The 22254-nt window shown below is 42.9% G+C and overlaps 1 protein-coding gene across 1 annotated transcript in view; it reads left to right on the top strand.

Moving 5' to 3' along the window:
* Positions 1-22254, top strand: part of DOCK2 (dedicator of cytokinesis 2) — a 407203-nt gene that overhangs the window by 102218 nt on the left and 282731 nt on the right. Inside the window, exons 23-25 of the mRNA XM_028102762.2 lie at positions 1172-1280; positions 10790-10860; positions 12873-12979. Coding sequence (XP_027958563.2) covers positions 1172-1280; positions 10790-10860; positions 12873-12979 — 287 coding nt within the window. The remainder of the gene's footprint in view (positions 1-1171; positions 1281-10789; positions 10861-12872; positions 12980-22254) is intronic.

Genomic DNA, 22254 nt, shown 5'->3' with positions numbered 1-22254 from the left:
GTCAGTTAGGAAAAAAGAGAAGAGAGGCAGAGAGTAAATAATACAAGCAGATAAGCAGACACATGTTTAAAGACAGAGAAAGGCAATAGAAGAGAAGCAGAACGAAGAGAAAAGAGGCGTGAGGGGATGGGTGCGAATTCAGTGCAGACAGTGCTTGATGCACCGCCCTTTCTGTGGTTGGTGGGGCCAACAGACCCGTAAAGCGCTGACAGCTTTATCTAAGGAAAGCACCTTCCCCACAGCTGCAGCAAGTGGCGTCTGACTGTGGAGGGCAGTGACAGGAGACACTCTTTATCTGAACTGAAGACAGGAGCACTCTTCTCTGTATTTCGTGCAGGATGCCACAGATTAGCCTGAAGATTTTTCACGGTTGGTGATAAAGCCTTGTTTGGAGAGGCCTAGGGCTGAACGACACTCCAAGGCCGGGCCAGGAGGGCCATAAGCCTTAGGAACCTGGAGACAAATTTTATATGAGGGGATGGTTTCTATAAAAAGTTGCATGTATATATTCCTGCTGGCCTTGAAAATCTCTGCAAGAATATCCATCCAAATGTTAATAATCCCTAATCTCGAGGTAGGATTAATGAGGAGTCTCACTTTAAAAGTAATGTGTTTCTGTTATGTTGGCCTTTTTGACAGTAACAATATGGGGCCTTTATAAAAAAGAGGAACAAAGTTTCACCTAAGGTGATAGGCATGCTCCTTGAAATGAGAGGGCTGGGTACACAGTGGCCCCCGACATGGAATAGGCAAGTACATATTTGTCTGACAAGCATGCAATGGCTGAGTGGAAGGGCGGTAGACTTGAAAATATTTCTCCTTGATGCTTCCCAGAGACTTTGGAAATCTGGTGACCACAATCTCCCTTCTGATTCTTGCAGAAGGGTGAAATTATGAATGTCCCCTCAGCTTGGACGAGTTTCATTCCTTTGAGGTTCTTCAGGGTTTAAAAAAAAGGCAGGAGTCAGTGGGAGGGTATCTGTTCTGTGTGTGGACAGAGGTTTTCCTGTGAGTGAATGATGGCCGGAAACACTGCTGGCTCAGCACCCTGGCGCTGAAGTCCCTGTCTCCCACCCCTCACTCTTAATCTTAAATGAAGTTTGTGGCTGCACACACTTTCAAAGGTATTGCCTGTAGGCTTGAGAAATGACCCAGATGTGTCTTCTTTCAGGCTTTATGAAGGCAAAGAACAGATGGAGTTTGAAGAATCCATGAGACGGCTTTTTGAATCCATCAACAACCTGATGAAAAGTCAATATAAAACAACCATCCTTTTGCAGGTTGGTTTACACTACAAAAAAAAAAAAAAAAATCTCTTTTCCTTTGGTCATCCGATAAACACCAGCATGGTGAGATAATGTCCACTTTTGCTTGAATATGTAGCCCTGTCTTAATTGAAGGCCTGGGCTGGCCACATGGTACAAGGATCATGAACACCAAGGAAAGCACATTTATTGTTTGTTTCCTGTGAAGGTAACAGTGCCTCTTTTTAAATAACTCTGAAGCTTTTGCTACCTGGAGGGAAATAGGTCAAACCTGATCCACTTCTAATGGTGACAGTGGTGGGGCGTCTGGGTGGCTGAGTCAGTTAAGCATCCAACTCCTGATCTCGGCTGGCGTCCTGATCTCAGGGTCATAAGTTCGCACCCTGCGCAGCATGGAGCCTGCTTAAAAAGAAAAATAATAATGGTGACAATGGTTAAGGTGGCAGCCTCTTAAATCCTCTACTTTCGATTCTCAGCACCATAAGCTCAGATCCCCTTTTGGGGTTAGAGTCTCCTCAATAAACAGGAAATACTTTGGAGAGAGGTCCTCTAATTTATGGTTCATGATGCTAATGTACAAACTCTGTAGATCTTTGAGAAGCCTTGAGTCCCACCCCAAGTTTGAGCAAGAGTTTAGCAGCAGAGAGGCTGAATGAAGAGGCTGTTTCAGGGAAGACTCCCTAACTTTCACAGGATTGACTGGCTGCCTCATGCCATATGAACAGGAAACAAACGCATTTATTGAAACCAGTGAGTTAACACAGATTACTTGTTCTTCTTTTTATCAGAGTTATCCTTTTAGTTGCTAATTTAAGTATCTGCTGTGCCTGAGATCACCCAGCCCCTGGCTGGAATGGGTGAGGTGCTAGTGTCCAGTTAGAATGGAGGTGAGGAGGCAGAAGCAGAAGTCTGTCTAGGCAGCATCCGCTGCTGATGCCATGAGTTCCCAACTTTGCACATCAGAATCTCTTAGGGATCTTTAATAAATTCTGATGCCTGGTTACCACCACCAGACATTCTAATCTAATCAGTATGGAGTATGACCAGGGCAAGGGGAGTTTAAAAAACTCCCTGGTGTGAAGCAAAGTTCAGGAATCACTCTGCTCTAGTTGCTTCTTTTGATTGAACAAATGCTGGCGACCTCTGTGTGTGTGTGTGTGTGTGTGTGTGTGTGTGTTTGCGTGTGTGTGTGTGTAGAGGGGGGCTTTGTCTAGTTCACCAGTGTATCCTCAGCACATTGAAGAGTCCTGATACATAGCTGATGCTTAATAAGTATCTGTTGAATGAATGACTCTCAAGATAGGTGTGCAGATCTCCATTTCATAGATGAGGACATTGAAGCTCAGAGTTGATAACACTTTGTCAGGCTCCACTGCAGTCAAGAGTATGGGCTGGCATTCAGATCTCCTCCTGCCTGGCTCTGAAGACCGTGCTCTGAGCTGCTACATTACCCTGTTCTTTACACTATACATTTAGCACCTACTGGAGATAAGACTGATTTGTTCGGGATGAGTCTTACTGTTTTCATCTTCCCTTCCCTTTTGTTGTTGTTGTTGTTGTTGTTGTTGTTTTAAGTCTTCCTTCATCCTTTTATGAACCTTCATTATTTTACAACAAAGGGAATAACAGGAGTAAGGGACAGCATGAAGAGATGTGATAAGAGCCAGAGCCTGTCACCCTGCCTGTATCATAGTAGAAGCAGCTGAGCTTCCAGGGAGAGGTGTGAGGTTGTTCGGTGAGGGCTGAGGTTGACTGGTTGCAAGGAGTCAGTTCTTGAAATCGCTCCAAGGAAGCTGAAGTACGAAAGAGCAGAAATGCCGGACGAATGAAGGAAGACAGTTGGTGGGGAGGAGAAAGGAGCAGATGCTTCAGAGAGATAGAGGTGCCAGGAGAGAGACAGACCACTGATCTTGAGAAAGCCGGAGGGAAGCAGCTCTCATAGAGCCACTTTTTCTACTTGCAGCACCTATTTCCCGGTGATGAGCTGCATGCACCTTGGGGGAAGGGACAAAGGGACATGGAATAAGATAGGGCAGAAAGAGAGGAGGAGAAAGAAAGGAAGCTACAAAGCAAAGAGGAGCTGGTGAGCACCGTGGCACTGAGGAGACCTGGATGTTCTTCTTGCTCAGCTGTATGACTGTAGGCTCGTCATTTAACTTTTCACAGTCTCTTTCCTCCTCTGTAAGACTTCGCTATTTACGTGAGGATCAAATAAACACTGTCTACGAAAGAGCAGATTGTAAAATGCAATGCAAATGCAGAGAACTAATGTGATTGTTATGGTCTGGGCATAAGCCTTTTTACTCGAGTTCTTACTGTCTGGGAAGCTATGTTAGAAATGCCTTATTTTCCCTGGGATTTGGGCCAGGTTATGCTGGTTTCTTCTCAAGGATTTCCACCCCAGAGTCATCAAAAGGGCCTTCATCTCTTTTTTAATTTGCTCTGAGGGCAAAATTTAGCTTCCAGGGTTTACATAAAATCAATGATACTTTCTACCTATGTCTATGGTTGCTGAAAATTTGTCAAAGAAAGATATAGCCTTATCCAAATATGGGAAGCAACAACCTTTGCAGATTTAATGCCGTTTTAAGGTGTGATGTGTGGGCTGATGAGGGGAGAGGGGTCAAGGCCGTGTAATGTTAGCAAGCTCCATACAAGGAATCTTCTTGAACTTTGGCATTTGCTACTGGAGAGAGACCTCGGTGGGAATTGGGCATCCACACTTGGGCATGTAACATCGGGCAAATTGCTTCAGTTTTCTGGACCTCTGTTTATCCTTTTATGAAATGGAAAGCCTAAGGTCTAATTTAGAGGAAATATTGAGAGGATTAAATAAAGCAATGTATATAAAGGGAGAAATATAGGGCCTATTACATATTTCAATTTAAATAGTTTTTAGCCATTTATACCTCTCTCTCCCTTCTTTACCTCATCATTAAAACAGAAGTTTTTGGAGCATTTTCCTAGAGTAGAAGGGGATATTTATATTCCTAACCTCGTCACATGAGGCTGAACAGTTTTAGGATGTTTGGTTATTCAGCTAGATCAGGAAACATAGATATAAATTTCAGGGAGAATAAACCCACAAGAACTGACTCTATGGGGGGAAAAAAAAAGGGATGACAAATAGTATAGGATGACTGGAGTCCTGATTCTGAGCCTGCATGGGGTATAGTGGGAGACAGTGCTGTGATCTCTTAGTAGTGTCTACCATAAGTTTTGGGTGAGAGTATAGCGTAAGAATGCCAATGAGTGCAACTTTACACCTCCAGCTGGGTAGCAGCTGATGGTGGAAACCCTCATTCATGCCTGCTTTAATTTAGCGTTGAGCAGATCTGGTTCAATCAATCTCGGCTGTGTCCATTGTGAGTTCTGGGATCTCATCAAATTATTTCCCATTTCTAAGACTCATCTGGTGTTTGTGAATTGCTTCCTGTGGTTTCCTTATTGTTCAGAATTGGCATGACAGCAGCTCACTCAAAACTATGGAGAATTTAAAACCAGCAATTCAAAGAAGGTAGAAGATCATTAAAAATACCTTCCATTGGGGCACCTGGGTGGTTCAGTCGTTAAGCGTCTGCCTTCGGCTCAGGTCATGATCCCAGGGTCCTGGGATCGAGTCCCGCATCGGGCTCCCTGCTCAGCGGGGAGCCTGCTTCTCCCTCCCCCGCCCCCCCTGCTTGTGTTCCCTCTCTCGCTGTGTCTCTCTCTGTCCAATAAATAAATAAAATCTTAAAAAATAATAATAAAAAAAATACCTTCCATTGATTGAGTACCTACCATGTGCCAAGCATGAAGCTGGGCTCTTCACATACAGTGTTTTTCATCCTGCCAGAGATCTGCAAGGAATCACTGTCTTCAGTGTCCACAGAAGGCTCATTTCATCCACAGGATGAAATAATTCATCCCAAATTATACCTATCCAGAGTGGTGGGGCTAGGACTTGAAAGTACCCAGGTCTCTTGACTCCAAAGTTAGTGTTCTCCCCACCACAAGGAATGGATTAGGACAGGGGTTTCCATGTATTTTCAGTAACAGGCCATAAGCTTATAAGTCCCTGTGTGTGCCAGCCCTGTGAGCATTTTTGATAAAACTGATGGTAGGTTGAGAGGATCAAAATCAGACATGAGTGAACTGGATGTAGCTCAAATGTGAGGAAAGGGCATTTGGTGACACTAGGCAGACCCATTTGTCCCATTCTCCTTCAGGTCCAGGGTTCATCACACTGCTCCAGTTTGATGGTATGAGTGAGAATAAATGAACAGCTTGTATTGAATGGTATGCTCCCTTGGCCACTATGATTGTCATACATGGTAATAATGCCACTAGAGTGTCCCGAAGGGCAGGGGAGCTCTGTCTTTTGTATCCCCAGTATCTGAACCAGAGGCTGCCACTTAGTAGGTACTCGAATATTTTTTGGCTAAACAAATGAAACAATGAATACCAGCTTCCGCTGTTTTGTGTTTTAGCATTTATTATGTATCACACATTAGGCTGAAAGCTTCACGTATATTGTTAGCTCATTTGATTTTTATAACAACCTTATTAGGCAAATACTCTTCTTATCTCTACTTTACAGATGAGGAAATGGAAGCTTAGCAAGGCTGAGTAACTTAACCACAACTAAGAAGGGGCAGGTCTGGGATTTGAATCCAGACTGTGTAAGTCCAGAGTTTGTGCTCCTAATCACCACTGAACAAAGCATAGTTTCATGAAAGACCCAAGTCTTTCCTGCAGAATGTCAAATGGATAAGTAATAAGCAACAGTAAGCAATAATAAAGATGGATAGATGTTCGGTCCATAGTCATGAAGGCAAGCTAATTAAGGATGCCTTTTTCTTTCCTCTCTTTTTATTGTTTATTGGTATAAAATGTTCAAATGTCCAACGAAAGGAAGAAAGTGGTCTATTCTTGTGAAGAATAGGGACCCCCAGGCTGTAGGCTGAATTCCCAAAGTAGGAGAAATGAAACTTACTATTTAAATTATGCCTTTCTCATCCATGTACCCCATACTTAGGGGTAACGTTTGGGGAGGATGCATTCAGTGGTGGGGAGGAGGAAATTTGTTTCAGTGAGGCTGTTGTAGGCATACTGATAACTAATATTTAATCTTCACGTTGGCCTTAAATTACGTAGCTTTGTTTTCCTTCATTCTCCTGGTGAGAAAACGAGAACACAGAGAGTTAACCTGCTCAAGGCAACATAGATAAAAGTGATCCACAGGGACTTGACTCAGACAGTCAGCCTCTCCAGCCAGCCATTCGGAAACAATGAACTCCCCCACCCCCACCAAGCCATGGGGGCCAGCATAATGTTGGCTTACACAAAGTATGGAGACATATGTATTCTGGAACGTGTTGGCCTGTATTTCCTTCTCTTTCCCTGAGAGATTGGTGAGGAGGCTGACTGTCCTGAGAGAGCTGCCTGTATTGTCCTTAGGGACAGCGCCATATCTCTGAGGAAGGCGTCCTCTTCTGGTCATGCTGTGTGGTGCATTTCTATGACATTGTCTGGTTTCCATGGACCTTGACCAACCAGTGCTTGGTGAAAATAAAAGGACTGAAAATTGGTGGGATGGAAATACCGTCTATGCTCTTGAATGAGGAAGATGTCTAGAGCTCTTGTAAAACCTTGCATCACCGCAAGACATGCTCTTTTTGGCTAAAATTCTGTCTACTGGCATCTGTGCAGTTCACTCTTACTCTGTTTGGAGGGGGAGGGGGCCTGGAAAAAAAGAACAAATCCCCTTTGAGTTTGAGGGAGTGTTTGGTTTGATTTTTGATGTTATTTTTAAATAGTTGCTCTTTTCTAGCAGCCCAGGATTATCAATTCTGGGTAAGTCCATCTGGATAACAATCATCTCAAGTGTCCTCCCATGACTTACCTCTGGGTCGGTGAAACCAATGTTGCTTGGTTTGGATCTGGCTCTCTTCTTGAGGTTGAAACTAGCCTTTGAGAGGGGTCCAGAGTTGGTGATTAATCTGGGAAATCCTCTTTTGGTGCCACATGGTAAGCTAATTACTAAGTTGGCAAATGTTTTCCTGGTATCCATTCTTACAACCCCTGATACATGTGGTGAGGAAGATCCTTAACTGAGGAGATGTCAGAAAAACTGTACCTTCTTTTCAAAAATTATCCTCATAAAGGGGAGAAAGTTCTTTTTCTCCTTCTTTCCCCAAATCAGCCTTTTTTCCCCTACCGAAACCTTTCCTTAAAGCAGGGTGGGCAGTAGCCAAACACACTGGCTAGGGCCCCGTTGGACAGAATCAGGTACAAATTCTTACTATTGCTGCATCTTAAGCTGTGTGGCTTCTGGGAAATTACTTCACTTCTCTGTGCCATAGTTTTCCTCGCTGGTAAAATAGGATGACAGGATCTATTCATAGAGTGGTTGTAAAGTGCAGTGAGGTCATGCATGTAAAGCATTTGACACGTTTAAAGTTTCCAGTAATGGTTGTTATTTTAAAACCCTATAATTAATAATCCTATTATATACCTTTATATACATACACATACATAAGCTTATCTGTGTATGTTTTTCTTAAATATTATATATAATATAGGAATTATACTATGGAATGAAAGTAATAACATGACAATATTATTTTATGTATAAAAGTAGTATTAATGAGAGTAAAAATTACATTAGTAGTAAAGCAACTTAGTTCCCCAGAGGCCAATAGGTCTAGAAAGCCAAGCTCTTTCTAGTTTCCAGGCCTTAGAAACATGCAACAAATGGAGGTCCATTTGTTGGACCTCCCCAGGGGGGAAGAGGTCCCCAGGGGGGTCTTATGGCTGAGCTGCTCTGCCTTCTGGGGGAGCTTGCTGGTTGCACCTGCTGAGCCTACCTGCTATCACTCCACTCACGTGGGTAAGAGCCGTGTGAAGGGGAGAACTATGGACAGGAGCCCTGGGGCCAGTGCTGCAGACTTTCTGGGTCAGAGGAGGTCCATCCTTGTTGGAAAAGAAAACCACAGACCTGCCACTTCACTGTGAGGCCGCCTGGACCAGATGGAGGTTTAATATTCTCCAGTTGAGTTGGTAACACCCTCTGAGTCTCGGGGTGACAGCTACTTAGTTTATTTTACTTTATTGCCAGCCCGGAGCTGAGAAGCTGGGATGATTGGCTCCTTCTGGAACAGCCCTTGTCCCAGCCCCGTCGAACCCCTCCTCACTGTCCACTGAAGCATTTAAGTGTGTGTGTCAGTGTAGGAGTCCTGGTGACTGCTGTCCGGCAGCATGGCCTCAAAGCCCTGGGATGGCATGCAGCCCGCCCGTGAAAGCCAGTAACTTGCTGTGGACAATGAAGTCCCGGCTTTCCCAACTTGCTGAGGGCTCGATTTCTGTTTTTGTCCTCTCCCTTTGGTCTTAATTCTGATGAGTACATATCATACTTTGTCCAGGTGCTGGGGAGGGAGGGCAGGTGTTTGAGAGATGGAATAAGGTGAAATTCAGCACAAACACCTTGGGGAGCCTACTATGTGCTGGACATTACAATAGATACATGATAGACTTTGTTTCACATTATTCCCCTTTCCCCCACGTGAAGATGCTGAGGCTCAGGGTGTGAAGCCTGGGGGTTCACAGTGCTAGCTGGAGCACTGTGGTTCTTGCCCAGGTCGCCCGGGGCCCAGAGCTCTATGTTCATTGGTCTAAGAGTGAATGGAGAAACAGTTTGCTGGGAGTGTTTGGACCAGTCTTTTTTAGGGCATATGCTTTGGCATAGAGCATATCTTTGGAATTTAGACATGGTAAATAGGTGTTCCAATTGGGAAAGTGCAGCCTGCTGATGTGTTTGATTTGACTAGCACAGTGTTAGAACAGGTAAACAAGAATGACTCAATTCTTTAGAGAGAGTGTGGGTTCCATGCACCTCCTTATTACTTCCCATGGGCCCAGACTCATCCCATTCATTCTTTTCTTTTGCTTGCCCAGTCTTTCAGGCTTCTGTTTTTGCTATATCTGTTTGGTGCTTCCTGATGAAAATGGCCCCTGACCAACTAGGTTGGAATGCACTGGATACTGTAACTGCTTAGAGGAATGTTGCAGTGTGTCTTAGCATATTAAAATTCTGAAGAGTTCTGTAATTAAAAACAAAAAGCTCACTGGTTTATTTTTTCTGAAACCAGAATTTCCCCAAATTATTTTATTGCAAAGCGCCTTTTACCTCTCAGGATACCTACCTAACATCATCCTATAGAACAAGGGTGTCTCAATAGAGCATCAGCTTTGGAATCTTGTTATCTCTTGTCATCTTGATTTGAAAGAATAAAAAAATAAATTCCTAGACACAAAATCCAATAACTATAAATTCTGACAAATCTGACAACATACAGATTAAAGTTCTTCTGTGCAGTGAAAGATATGGTAAACAAAGCCAAAAGACAAGCAGTAAACAATAGGACAAGCAAGAGGAAATTCTTCCAAATCGTGTTACTGCAAAGTGGTGAATTTATCTATGAAAACACTATTTCCCTTGTAGGACTGACATAAGGTTTAACAAGATAATCTATTAGGTGTTCGATGTCTGCCCCACTGAAAGTTCTCAGAGGATAGTCATAATTATTATTTATGTTAACTAGAAGCTCAGTTGTATATGGTTAGAAATAAGATTTTCTTTAAGAAAGGAATTTTCAATATTTTTATTTTGATCTGATTACGAAAGGGTGATTGATACATGTTGATTATGGAACACTTAGAATATAAAGAAAAATAAAAAAGAAGAATTTTAAATGCATCCTTCCACTAGATACTTAGGTATTATTTTGCAGCCATGTGGCTTATAACTCCTTCTGTAGTAGCTGTAGGTACTCTGCTGCTTTGCAAAGGATGCTGTGATGCAGGGGATTGGGTGGGTCTCATACCTCTGAATGCATCAGTCAGTTTACACAGAGGAAAGAAACAGGCCACCACAATGTGCAGCTAGTACACTAACCCAGCTAGTGGCCAAAAACATGCCCACCATTGTTCACAAATTGGCCAGGGAGAGAAAATATGAATAACTCAGTCCAAGCTGTCCTTGCCGCCCACAAAACAATTCAAACACACCATCCATCTCCCAATAATGATTGAAGTTACCATTTAGCGGGCACCCAAAACATGCGTGGCTCTCTGTCGGATGGCTCATGTATGTGATTTTTAATTTTTCCAATCAAAATCGGTATTATTTTCCCTATTTTACAGATAAGGACATTGAAACATCAGAGAGGTTAAGTGTTTTGTCCAAAACCACATGGTTACTGGGAGTAAAGCCAAAATTTGACAGCAGGTGTCTAACTTTGAAGTCTGTGATCATCATATACATTACTGCCTCCTTAAAGATAGAAGTAGTTGTGGCTCACTTTTGTCATCACAGAAGTACATGCTAATGTTTCAGTGTGCATACGGAGTCTTGAACCTCTGCAGGAGTGTCCAGGATTCAGGGTCATTTTCCCTTGATCCCTCTCATGTTGCAAAGTATCCTCCTTACCATGTGGAGTTGTTGGATGTGGGCATCCCTCATGTTGGTTTCACTTTCCACCTAGGTGGCGGCTTTGAAATACATCCCTTCTGTCCTCCATGATGTGGAAACCGTCTTCGATGCTAAGTTACTCAGGTGAGAGCTCACCATGTACTTTCCTGGGCTCTGGTGGCAGGCGAGGGGTTCCGAGGGAGGGAGAGGAGGAGTGCTTTTGTGGGGGATTCTGCATGGGTACTCAGAGCTGGGGTGGGGAGGGCACATGGTTAGGAACTTGGTGTAGGGCTTCCAGTGTCAGATTTTTACATTCCGGTTTTATTTTGCCAGACTTTGGTGAAAACCAACATAAAATAAGCATCCTTCTTTGATGACATGAATGATACAGAATGCAAACATGTGGGTTAAAGAGCTGATAGTTGGTGTGAATGTTGCCATCTCATTTGGGCTTGAAGGTTATTTTGGGGTCCCGGTCTGTGTCCTGTGTGCACTGTAGAGAGCAACCTCCAGTCACTTAACAGGAATAATAGAGAGATAGGCTCCCTTTTGCCTTCTTCTTTACCCCATTTCTCTCATGAGATGAACACATTAGTTTAAAGTGATTATGCTGTTAGAATAGAGGCCTCTACACCAGATATGGCCTTTCCTTCTTTTTCCTAAATTCACATAAGTTCCAAGATAACATATAGAAGATTTTATTTATTTATTTATTTATTTACTTTTAAAGATTTTATTTGTTTATTTGCTAGAGAGAGAGAGAGAGAGTGACAGTACAAGCAGGGGGAGTGGCAGGCAGAGGGAGAAGCGGGCTCCCTGCCGAGCAAGGAGCCCGATGTGGGACTCGATCCCAGGACCCTGGGATCATGACCTGAGCCGAAGGCAGACGCTTAACCGACTGAGCCACCCAGGCATCCCAGTTTTAAAAACTTTTTTTTATTGAGATGTTTTTAGATCTAGAAAAGAGTTGCAAAGATAGTATACATACGCCTTTGACCCAACTTCCTCCCTTAATAAGTTCAAACTTTACTTAGCTATGGCATAGTCATCAAAACCGAGATGTGAACATCACTATAATTCTATTCACTGCACTCCAGACGTGATTTGGATCTTGTCAGTGTTTTCACTCGTGGCCTTTTTGTCTTCATACCAAGATTTCTGCTGGCTTCTTTTCATCCTGCTAGTCTCAAACTAAACGGTATCTTCTCAGAGGAGCTACCTCTGAATACTGTAAATCACTTCAATTCCTCCCCAGCCCCTACACCATTACATTCTAATACAACTCCCCATTTCTTGTCTTCATTGCACGTGTCCTCTCATATTGATTTGTTTGCCTCTGTGTTGAGTGCCGACCTCCATGGGAATGTAAGTTCCTTGCCGACCGGGACCACGTCTATTCCTATTGTATCCCCACTCTTGTGCACATTGCCTGTCACACATCAAATAGATGCTTAACAAGTACTTGAAGGGATGAATGAACACAATGAGCTGATTTTGGAAAGCTTGACAGGGGCTATAATTCTGTTTCAGTGGTGTTTTTATGTTCACTCTATCAGGGAAGAACTATCTCCTTTATCATGTCCCAAACTGCTTCTAACCCACAATTTTTCATAGCTTTTTTTTTTAAATTAAGGACCCTTTTGATCTTAAGACTTATAAGGTATTACTAACTATAAAACATTAGTAAATAAAGTGGTATGGTAACAAAGTCAGAACTTGGTTTCAAATCTTTGTTTCTTGAGCCCCCTAGCCGTGCTACCTTGGGAAAGCTGGTTAACCTTTCTGAACCTTAGTTTTTCCACTTGTAAATTGGGATAAGTATGGTAGCTACCTCATAGACTCATGAGGTTTAGACGACATAACAGATGTAAAGTGCCAAGCATGTGTCTGATACACATAATGGCTCAGGGTTATTGGTATTATTTTCAGGTTTTCATATCTCTTTGGATGCTATTAGGAGTCAACACTAACACCAACTACACCTAGGCTTATTATGCATCCGATACTTTGCCAGGATTTGGTGGGGGGGCGGGGTGGAAAGGGAGCAAGTTGTATGTCATTTCTGCCTCCACATGGCTGGCAGTCTGGGCATGGATTGTAAGTGCCAGGATGTGGGAAGCACTGATCTACTGTACTCCTGTTTTTCCTGCCCTCAGCCAACTCCTATATGAGTTCTACACCTGCATCCCCCCTGTGAAACTCCAGAAGCAGAAAGTCCAATCCATGAATGAGATAGTCCAGAGCAACCTCTTTAAGAAGCAAGGTGAGTGCCAAGCATCCTGGCAGGGTGGGTGGTGCCAGAAACCACACAATGTACTTCACATGCTCAGCAGGCCAGAACAATCCGCTGGTGACTCAAATGTTCCTTCTCCAGTAACTCCCTTGGTCTGAATAAATGCGAAAAGTAGAAAATGGCTGACATCTTCAGCTATCAGAATCTAAATTGATTTTAAGAAGCTTAGGTTGCATTGTTTGCTCCTCCTGAGAGAGTTTAATGAGGTGGTAAATTTGGAGTCCTACACTTTAGGTCATTCTGCTGTGAGGTTTTTCCCCTACATGGTTTATATGTACATACATGTCTTCGACTTGAGCGGAAGTAGGTGAAGTTTCTTTTGGTAGAAAGAATGTGTCACAGAGAACTTCTCAAAGTTTCTGAAGTGAAAGAATAAATTAGAGAGCTAATGCAGATTCCTGTGACCCATCTCAGAGATTCTGATTGAGTAGGAATTTGGATCCATGTAGATTCATTACCTTTCAAAAGTAATTTACATTTTTCAAAATGAAAACAAACCAAACCCCTCTCTAATTCCTACTTCTGCTCAAGTTGAAGACATGTATATACCCCAAACTGATCTCTGATAACCACCAGTCCCCTGATCAGGGCCCCACTGCTAAGAGCCTTGGGGTGCCCTGTTTCTGAGGTTTGTGACCTAGGTGGCCACACCTCTGCATATGGCCAGGCAGGATTAAAAGTCAGTATTCATCATCCACCTCATCTCCAGCAACACTTGACATTTGCAGCATCACACCTATCTGTGAGGGTGAAAAAAAAATGACTTTTGAGGGTCAGCACTGTTTTCTTTATACTAAGGCCAACACTTCCCAATTTTTAATTTCTCTGTGTCTACACCGGTGTCAGTGATAAAATGAGAAGCAACCTGTGCAAGAAACAAGAGGTCTTAGAAAGCAGGGCATCAGTCATCACCCAACTGAGATTTATTCAGAGAGCTAGGCTTGAATATTTATGTAAATTGTCTGGAAATCACAGAAATATTCAGGAACCACTTCACTGTAAATATTCTTTTTCCCCAATGCCTGGTTAACATGGTGCATCCAAAATTGCTGTCTGAATTCCTATCCCTGAAGTTAAGGATAGGAGAAGGGCACACGAAGCAAAGTGTTCTGGTGATTTTATTATACTCATGTCTGTGGCTTCCTGACCATTCAGACAGATGTGTGCCAACAGATTAATGCAAAAAATACATGGTTTGTTTGCGCAAGGTGGTTTGTTGCAAGGCGATCAAAAACTAATCCTGATAAGTCTTTCTGCATTTCTTGTATACTAGATTTTAAAAAGTGAGCGTTCTGTGGTTTTCATGTTCTGACTTCCCCATCAGAATGAATTGCCCTCACTCTGAAAGCTTTGAAATATGCCTGCCCCTTCCTGCCCCGGCAGTTTCTTCCCGGATTCCAGGTGGTGTCCCTGTAGAGATGAATCGAGTCCCACCCCAGGGAGGTTGCAAGGGTGACTTCAGCTGCATATGGTGCTGCACCCCACAGGCAGCAGAGGGTGGGGCTACTTGGCTCGCCTTCATTGTTCAGACCCACCGCCATTGTCATTGTCAGGTGCCCGGCTTAGCATGAGGCCAGATGGAGTGCTAGCACCATCCTGGATGGGGCAGGTGCTGTCAATTCCAGGCTGCTGGAAGTCAGAGTAGTTCCTTTACTGGAGTCACTTCTCCTGGGCTGGTGGTGGCCCCTGAGAGGGAGCATAATCCCAGAGCAGGCTGGACAGCTGCTGCTCACCAGTCCTGCTGTGTCTCTGAGTTTCTGATTCAGTAAAAACCCTCTGATTATTATTAACAGACAGAAGGCCAGCCCCTGTGTTGTACACAGTTAGACATGAAATGCAAAATTCTTACCTTTCAACACAGAGACTAGAAATAGGTGAACAGAGAACTCTTTGGGACCCCTTTTAAAGGGGAGGCAATATATATTAATCTATCCATCCTTGGTTCGCATGTGAAAGCAGTATGTATTAAAGTTAACTCCTCTCCCACGATTGATTTGCTAAGTGAACCCTCTTCCCAAAATAACCCCAAAGGGAAACTTCAGCTCATACCCCTTCTTAAGTGTTCAGGTTCCAAATGAATACAATCTGAATTCATGTGTGCTTACTGGGTGTCATTGGCTCCTGGGTGAGTGTCTCTTTTATACCCTTAAATAAGGTGAGTTTGATTCCTTGGCCAAGTTTGAGCTGTAATGAAACCCCTCCTGTTGTTCTCCCTATGAAGTGTCCTGTGCCTTAGGGATGGGATTTGCTTTGAGTCTGCACTCATTTAACTGCCAGATGTGCAAATTGCCTGGAGTATTGTCGGTGACATTAGCTTGTACTCACAGCCTTAAACATTTGTATTGACATCAAGCAGAGGGACCAGAAGGCTTTTAGGCACTTTCTGAAATGTTGGCAGACTATCCTATTGGCCTATCTTCAGGAGGATCCTACGGAGAAGGGGGTGAGAGAAGATTTACCCGTTAATGGCACTGTTCTTGTATCTCACTAGGCCTGGGTTGAATTCCTGGTTCGTCTTCTTATCAGCTGTGTGACCATGGGCAATTTACTTAACCTTTCTGATCCTTAGTAAGCTCATCTGTAAAATGGAAAAATAATAACAATATCTATCTTAAAAGGCTGTTGTGTGGGCTAATGAGGTGAATAATGCTTTTAAAGTACTTATGATGGCATAATGTCCTATACTAAGTGGTAGCTGTTATTATTGGTGGTGTGGCTATTATTTCTTCCACTCCTTACGTTTTCCTAGCTTCTGTTCTGACCTTCCAATTCTTTGCAATAAGGGGGTCCCTTCATGTTTGACAGTTGCGTGTAGCCATAAGCCAAGCTTCCTTGTTTTCCTGGAAGCTACATGTATATCCTCAACCTCTGAGAAACACAGGACTTAATCAATAACAGGGCCTTGGCTTGTATGTGCTTCCTATTCTGGTTTTGAATGGTTTTGTCCAATCTTGATTTCATTTCTCCATAGTTTTGTAAAGGGCCCATGCTATGTATGCCTACAAGAAGTGGAGGTCAGACTGAGATGTTTGTGCTTTCTTGTTTTATTGTCTTTCTTGCTGTAGGCCTTAACATAGTTAAATAGTTTGGAACAATTGCCAGTCATCTTTTATGATGGTTTGTTCCATGGGGCTCTTTTAACACACACACACCCACATACACTTTACCCCTTTTTTCTTTCATGGAAGCAATTAGTCTCAGCTTTTACTAGACCTGTGATCTTGAGTAAATTACTTAATCCTTGTAAATCTCAATTTCCTCATCTGTAAAGTGGGAATGACCACAAAATGTGTCTCATTGGGTTGTCAGGGGCATAATTTGGCTTTTTAGCCTGGTGTATGAGAGGGTTAAAAGAGTCTCAAATAGCCAAGGTTGCGTAGGGAGTGGCTCACCTAGTGTGAATGACTTCAGGGTTCAGGGAGAGAACTAAGAAATCTGTGGAGACTAATCTGCTGTCTTCTCCAACTCAAGCTCAGACTTGCCTTCTGGTGGTGATGGGAGAAAGGAATAGATGTGCCCTGAGAAAGCTTTGAGGGGAGTCTAAGAGAAAAGCAAACCTTATGCGCCTTTGGAACAGATTTGTCCCTATGAGAACCTAATCTCTAAGTAATGTGTCTTTTTAGTCTGATGCTAATCAGATGAACCATCTGGTTCAGTGTAAACTGCTTTAGGATCCACATTGCTCGCTTTTCTTAACTTCTAAAACAAACAGAGGAGGAGTAGAGGGAGAGACGGAGACAGAGACACAGAGAGAAATAGAGACAGAAAGAGAGACAGAAGTAAAGAGAGACCCAGAAAGGGTCCAGAGAGACAGAGACAAGTCCTGACAGAGATTTGGAAGTTCTTCCGGTGTTTATTTTCAGCTAGTGGGTTTTTCTTTGGAAACTGTATTGAGAAGCTGTTCTGTGAGTACAAAGCATCCAGCTTTTCTTTTATCAGGATGTAATTTCCTTCTTTCCCCCTCCTCTTATCTGTTGCCAACAGTATGTGGAGCTGTGGGGACCTCGGTTCACCGTGGGGCCTAGGGGCACCGATGGCTGTGCCCAGGACCACAGGGGGTCCCCTCTATTCCCAGGCTGTCTAAATCAGCACATCACTGCAGCACTGGCCTGGGAATAGAGGAAAGTCCTCTCACTCTGCAGATATTACTTTGCTTGGTAAACTTATGTAACATTTCTGAGCCTCCAGGATTCCACATCTGAAGAATGTGAATAGGAGTGTTGCCATGAGGATATGGACTTTTGATTCAGGTAATTCTTGTTTCTGATCCTGCCCTGGTCACTTACTAGCTGTGTTCCTTTGAACAAGTACCCTCTCTGAACCTTCGTTCCTTTAGCTACAAAAATGGGATAATGTATGTGAGACAACCAGCAGAGTACTTGACACACTTGCTACTTATTTAAAAATACCTGTTGTGTCTAGTGTATGACAATAATAGCCAAAAGAATAATTATGACATCAATAGCATCTTAGAGAGAGAGAGAGAGAGAGAGACTTATATTTATTAAATGTCAACTATGCATTAGGTGTTATATAGGACAAAAACACCTATTAAATTCTCACAACAACCCAGTATCACAGGTATTATTATTCCCATGTTATAGATGGAGAAACCAAGGTCTGGAAAGTCAAGTAACTTTCATCCTAATGAGGCCAAATATTACACAGTGTTTTAGGGTATTCATGTATTGGGCTATGTGATGCTGGGGTAAGACATACATCCCCAAATCTCAGTGGCCTAGCCCTGTGGAGGTTTATTTCTCTCTTTCACAAAGTCTGAGGAGGGCTGTGTGCCTTTTGTTCTTTCTGAAGCTATTCCAGCTGGTACCATGGCTTCCGGGCAGAAAGGAAGAAAGGGAGGGAGGATGGATAGCCACGCTTGTTAACTACTGCAGCCTGAAAGTGACACCCACCATGTCCATTCACAGTCCCTTGGCCAGAACCCAACACAAGTTCCCAACCCAGCTGCAAGGGAATCTGGACGTGAAGGGATGCACATGGAATATTTGATGGGTGCTGCCTCTGCTATTCACAGGTAGTAAGTGTTAGAGCTGGATTCGGAACACAAGTCATTTGAATAACAAAACTCATCTTCCTTCTCCTATACCATGCTTTATTCTCAGAATAAATAAAAAAGGAGACAATAGTGCTTATTTTCTTGTTGAAAGTGCTTCCTTCATCATATTAGAAAAAGTGCCTCCCTATACCTCCCAAGGGAATTTTTTTTCTTCCATCTTCCACTCCTTGTCCCTGTTTCAAATGCTGGACAACTCTCTGACAGCTGTGCCTAGGGACCTTTGCCTGGGCGGGAGATGGGACTCTTGATGTCAGTAGTAGCCATGTTGCTGTAGCTTTTCAGAGCAAGCTGTGGTGTCAGTGGGCCACCTGGAGCTTGGGGTGTCCACATCAGGCTGGGCTTGAGACTGTTCAGAAGGAAAAGGCAGTAAGGGAACGAGTCCTCTTCCTTCTAGGACTAGCATGCACTAGTCTTGTGGAGGGCTTCTCGTCTCTCCTGACATTGTGCACAGCCTTCCACAATTCTTCTTTTTGCAAATATTGCCTAGAAGGCATTCTGTCTCCCCCACGCCTTCCCTTACCCCCAGCCACTAACCAGTAGCTCCTACTCATCCCTTTAAGACCCAAACCTGATGTCTGCAGTAAGTAGCACTTTGGCCCCATCCCATTCAGCATTTACTCTGTTTCTACTGTAGGTAGGGCCTGGGAGGTAGTGGGGATGCAACTGTTGCAAGGGTTACACATTTCTGCACCAAGTTCGGTGTGCAAAGATGATAAAGCTTCTAGTTTTTGTTTCTTTGTTGGTTTTTTTTTTTTTTAAGATTTTATTTATTTGACACAGAGAGAGAGAGAGAGTGAGAGAGGGAACACAAGCAGGGGGAGTGGAAGAGGGAGAAACAGGCTTCCCGCCGAGCAGGGAGCCCGATGTGGGGCTCCATCCCAGGACCCTGGGATCGTGACCTGAGCTTAAGGCAGACACTTAACAACTGAGCCACCAGGCGCCCCTCTTTGTTGGTTTTTACTCTAATCTTTTTGAGTCTTTCCTTTACTTTGTACTGTGGCAACTTAAAATTTTCATTTAATGGTAACTTGTGGCTTCAGATGTAACCAGTCTTTCAGATTCAAAATAGTCCCCTCCCTCTTTCCAATGTTGCATCTGGCACAGTGTCCCAGGAAACAAATTAGGAAAGGAAAGAAAGACTCAGCTTTTGGCTTTCCCCACAACCTATCCAAAATGGTTCTCTTTGGGACTTTGGCTCAAGAGGAAATTTGTGGGCACACATATCTGTGGCTGTAGGTCTCAATCTCAAACAGAGGGGCCACTAGCCTTCCCCTCTGTCACATCTTCTTCCTTTCTGAGGAAGCCTTCCCCACCTCTTTCCCCAGGGGCTATAAAAATAGGATGGCTGCCAGGGTACCTGACTAATAGGGAAAGGTGGGACAGTAGAGAGTTCAGTATGATCAGAATATTATCCTCAGTTCACAAAGGGGATAAAACAAGGCATAGACCCTCTGTGAGGGAGATTTCTCAAACTTTAGGTGCACCTGGGGAGCTTACTAAAATTGCAGATTCCTGGACCCTATGCCAAAGATTCTGTCCCTGAAGATGTTGGTGGGAGGGCGAATGATGTGTGTGGTATCAGCCCTCCAAGTGGATTCTGATAAAGATGGCCCTCTGGCTGACGCCTCTGGAGTTGGAAGCACAATGCTAGGAGCTTGAGTGGGGGAAAGGAGAGCAGTGTGGGCAGCGAGAAGTGGCTCCCACAGTGTGTAGTGCAGACTTCCATCTCCATACTTGACCTCCGTGCTCTTATTTGTCTGTTCATGGGACTGTGTTGATGGAATGGACTCCTTACGAATAAGGGCTATGATTTATTTCTTTATGTGCCTACTCTGCTTAGAATTTCATTGATGCCAGCTTTCAGAAACCTGTCTTTGAAACTTGGCAGCAATGCAATTAAATGGCCAGAGTTGCTTACAAAAGGGGAAAGGAGAGGAAGGACTTTGATTGTACAGAACTGGAAGCATCACAGTATACTTGATTCATAATACACCTCATCATTGGTCCACACAAGCACCTGCTTTTCTTTATTTACATATTCAGTTATCGTTAACAATAAATTAAACATTCAGGTACTCACTACCCAAAACAAAAACTAGAAACTTAACAATCAATTACATGTGACCATGTGGCTCTGTCTTTCTCTACCTAAGGTGACCACATTCTTGAATCTTCCTTAATCATTCCTCTGCTTTCCTTTTTATGCAGTTTTATTGCATCTCTGTATATCCCTAGTGCTTTGGTTATTTTATCTTTATGAAAAGGGTATTGAACTGTGAGTAACTTGACGGGAGTGGGGGGAAACTTACTTTATTTTCACTTAATATTATACTAAGATTCATCCATATTATAGGTTGCTCAAGTTCCTTGTTTTGATGACTGTGGAGGGTTCCATTGTGTGAATAAACCATATAATTTTAAGCTCTTGGGCTGTTTCAGTGTTTCTCTATTGTAAGCATTGCTGCTAAGAACATTCTTGTATATGCTTCTTGTTGCAAATGTCCAAGAGTCTCTTTTGTATTTACAACTACTAGAAGATTTGCTTGGTCATAAGGGACTGAATGCTTGACTTCAGAAGATGGTGATAAACTGTTTTCCAAAGATGGTTGCACCAGTTTACATTCCCATCAGTAATTCATGAGGGATCCTGTAGATCCACATTCTTTTAACACTGGGTATTATCCCACTTCTTAAGTTTTACCGAAGATGGAGGTGTAAGGTAGGTCTTCCCTGTCTTGGGTTGCATTTCCTTGATCACCAATGATGATGAAAATCCTTTCTTATGATTCTTTGCCACTTGTGTTTCATGCCTGTGATATGTCTGTCCATGTCTTTTGTTCATTTTTCTGTTGGGTTGGTTGTATTTCTCTTATTGGTTTACAGGATATTTTATGCATGCTTCATACTCATCTTTTGCTGACCTTATGTATTATGGATATCTTCTCTCATTTATACACTCATAACTTATCTTCATTTACTTGAGATGTAATTTCTTAACAGAAGTTCTTACTTTTAATATCAATTTACCGATCATTTTAATAGTCAAATCTTATGTCTTATTTAAGAAATCTTTCTCAATCCCAAAGCCTAAAAGATTTACATTTGAATTTTTACTAAGAATTTTATAATTTTACTTTTGATACACAAGTTTGTAATCAATCTACAGAACTTAACGTTTTACATATGGTGTGAGGTAGGAGTCTGATTTTATCTTTTTTGCCATTTAGCCATACACTGTTCTCAGTTTCAAGTGTGGGGCAGTCTATTTTCCCTATCTTGGTGTCATTTTGTATTTCAAGGACATTACCTTCCCTAGGGACTTGAGGGCACGGGCGGCCTGCTGGAGCCTGTATTCAATCCCTGGTCCACAGTGTGCAGTTCCTCTGTGCTATTATTACTAGTTGAGAATGGAAGGGTCAGAAGGGCCAGAAGGGTCAGGCCTCCTTTTCTGTAGGCAAGCCCCAAATCAGGCTCCTCTGTTATGTCGGCTTCCTGGGTTATGTGGCAAGACATAGTACTTCTCCAGGCTTGGACCTTCTCAGTTATGAAAGAAATGAGATGGTTTCTTCGAAAGATCATTTATCTTAAGCAAAAAATTGCTTGGGTCCATAAGGTGGTTTCTTTATGTATCTGATAAAAAAAAAAAAGGACTGAACTAAGAGGAGACCTGAATAAGAGCAACAACAGTAATATGAACAGTAGGAACTGCAGGTGACGTTTATTGAGTGCTTCTTATGCACCAGGCACTTTGCTACACACTAATGCTCATTATCTCATTTATTGCATAGTTGTGTGGCCTTGGTCAAACCATAACTATACAATCATGACATTGCACAAGATTTTCCAGAGCTCTAGCAACATGAAAACCTATGATTTAAAAAATTATTCTCTGATTCACAACGATAATATTGCTGAGTCTTTCAAACATCGTTTCATGCCTAACAACCCCTTCTCCTATATATTGCCCACAACGCTTTAAAATATCCTGCCTGAGCTGGGAGCAAGGAATGAGAGCATTTTATAGAAGGTCAAATAGATGAAGGGAAACTGCATGATGCCCTCCAGGTCATGTAGCCAGGCTTGAACCCTGGTAAAGGTAAAAGGATTTATGTACCAGAGCCAATTTATTTTCTTTAAGAAAGAGCTGTTGAGTTTTGAGTATCTAAGT

This window comes from Eumetopias jubatus, unplaced genomic scaffold (assembly GCF_037043125.1).
Source record: "Eumetopias jubatus isolate StellerSeaLion01/CBP00866 unplaced genomic scaffold, mEumJub1_p1.0 scaffold_5, whole genome shotgun sequence".
Classification (NCBI taxonomy): domain Eukaryota; kingdom Metazoa; phylum Chordata; class Mammalia; order Carnivora; family Otariidae; genus Eumetopias; species Eumetopias jubatus.
The sequence above is the reverse complement of the archived record's forward strand: the minus strand, read 5'-3'. Positions and strand labels throughout refer to the sequence as shown.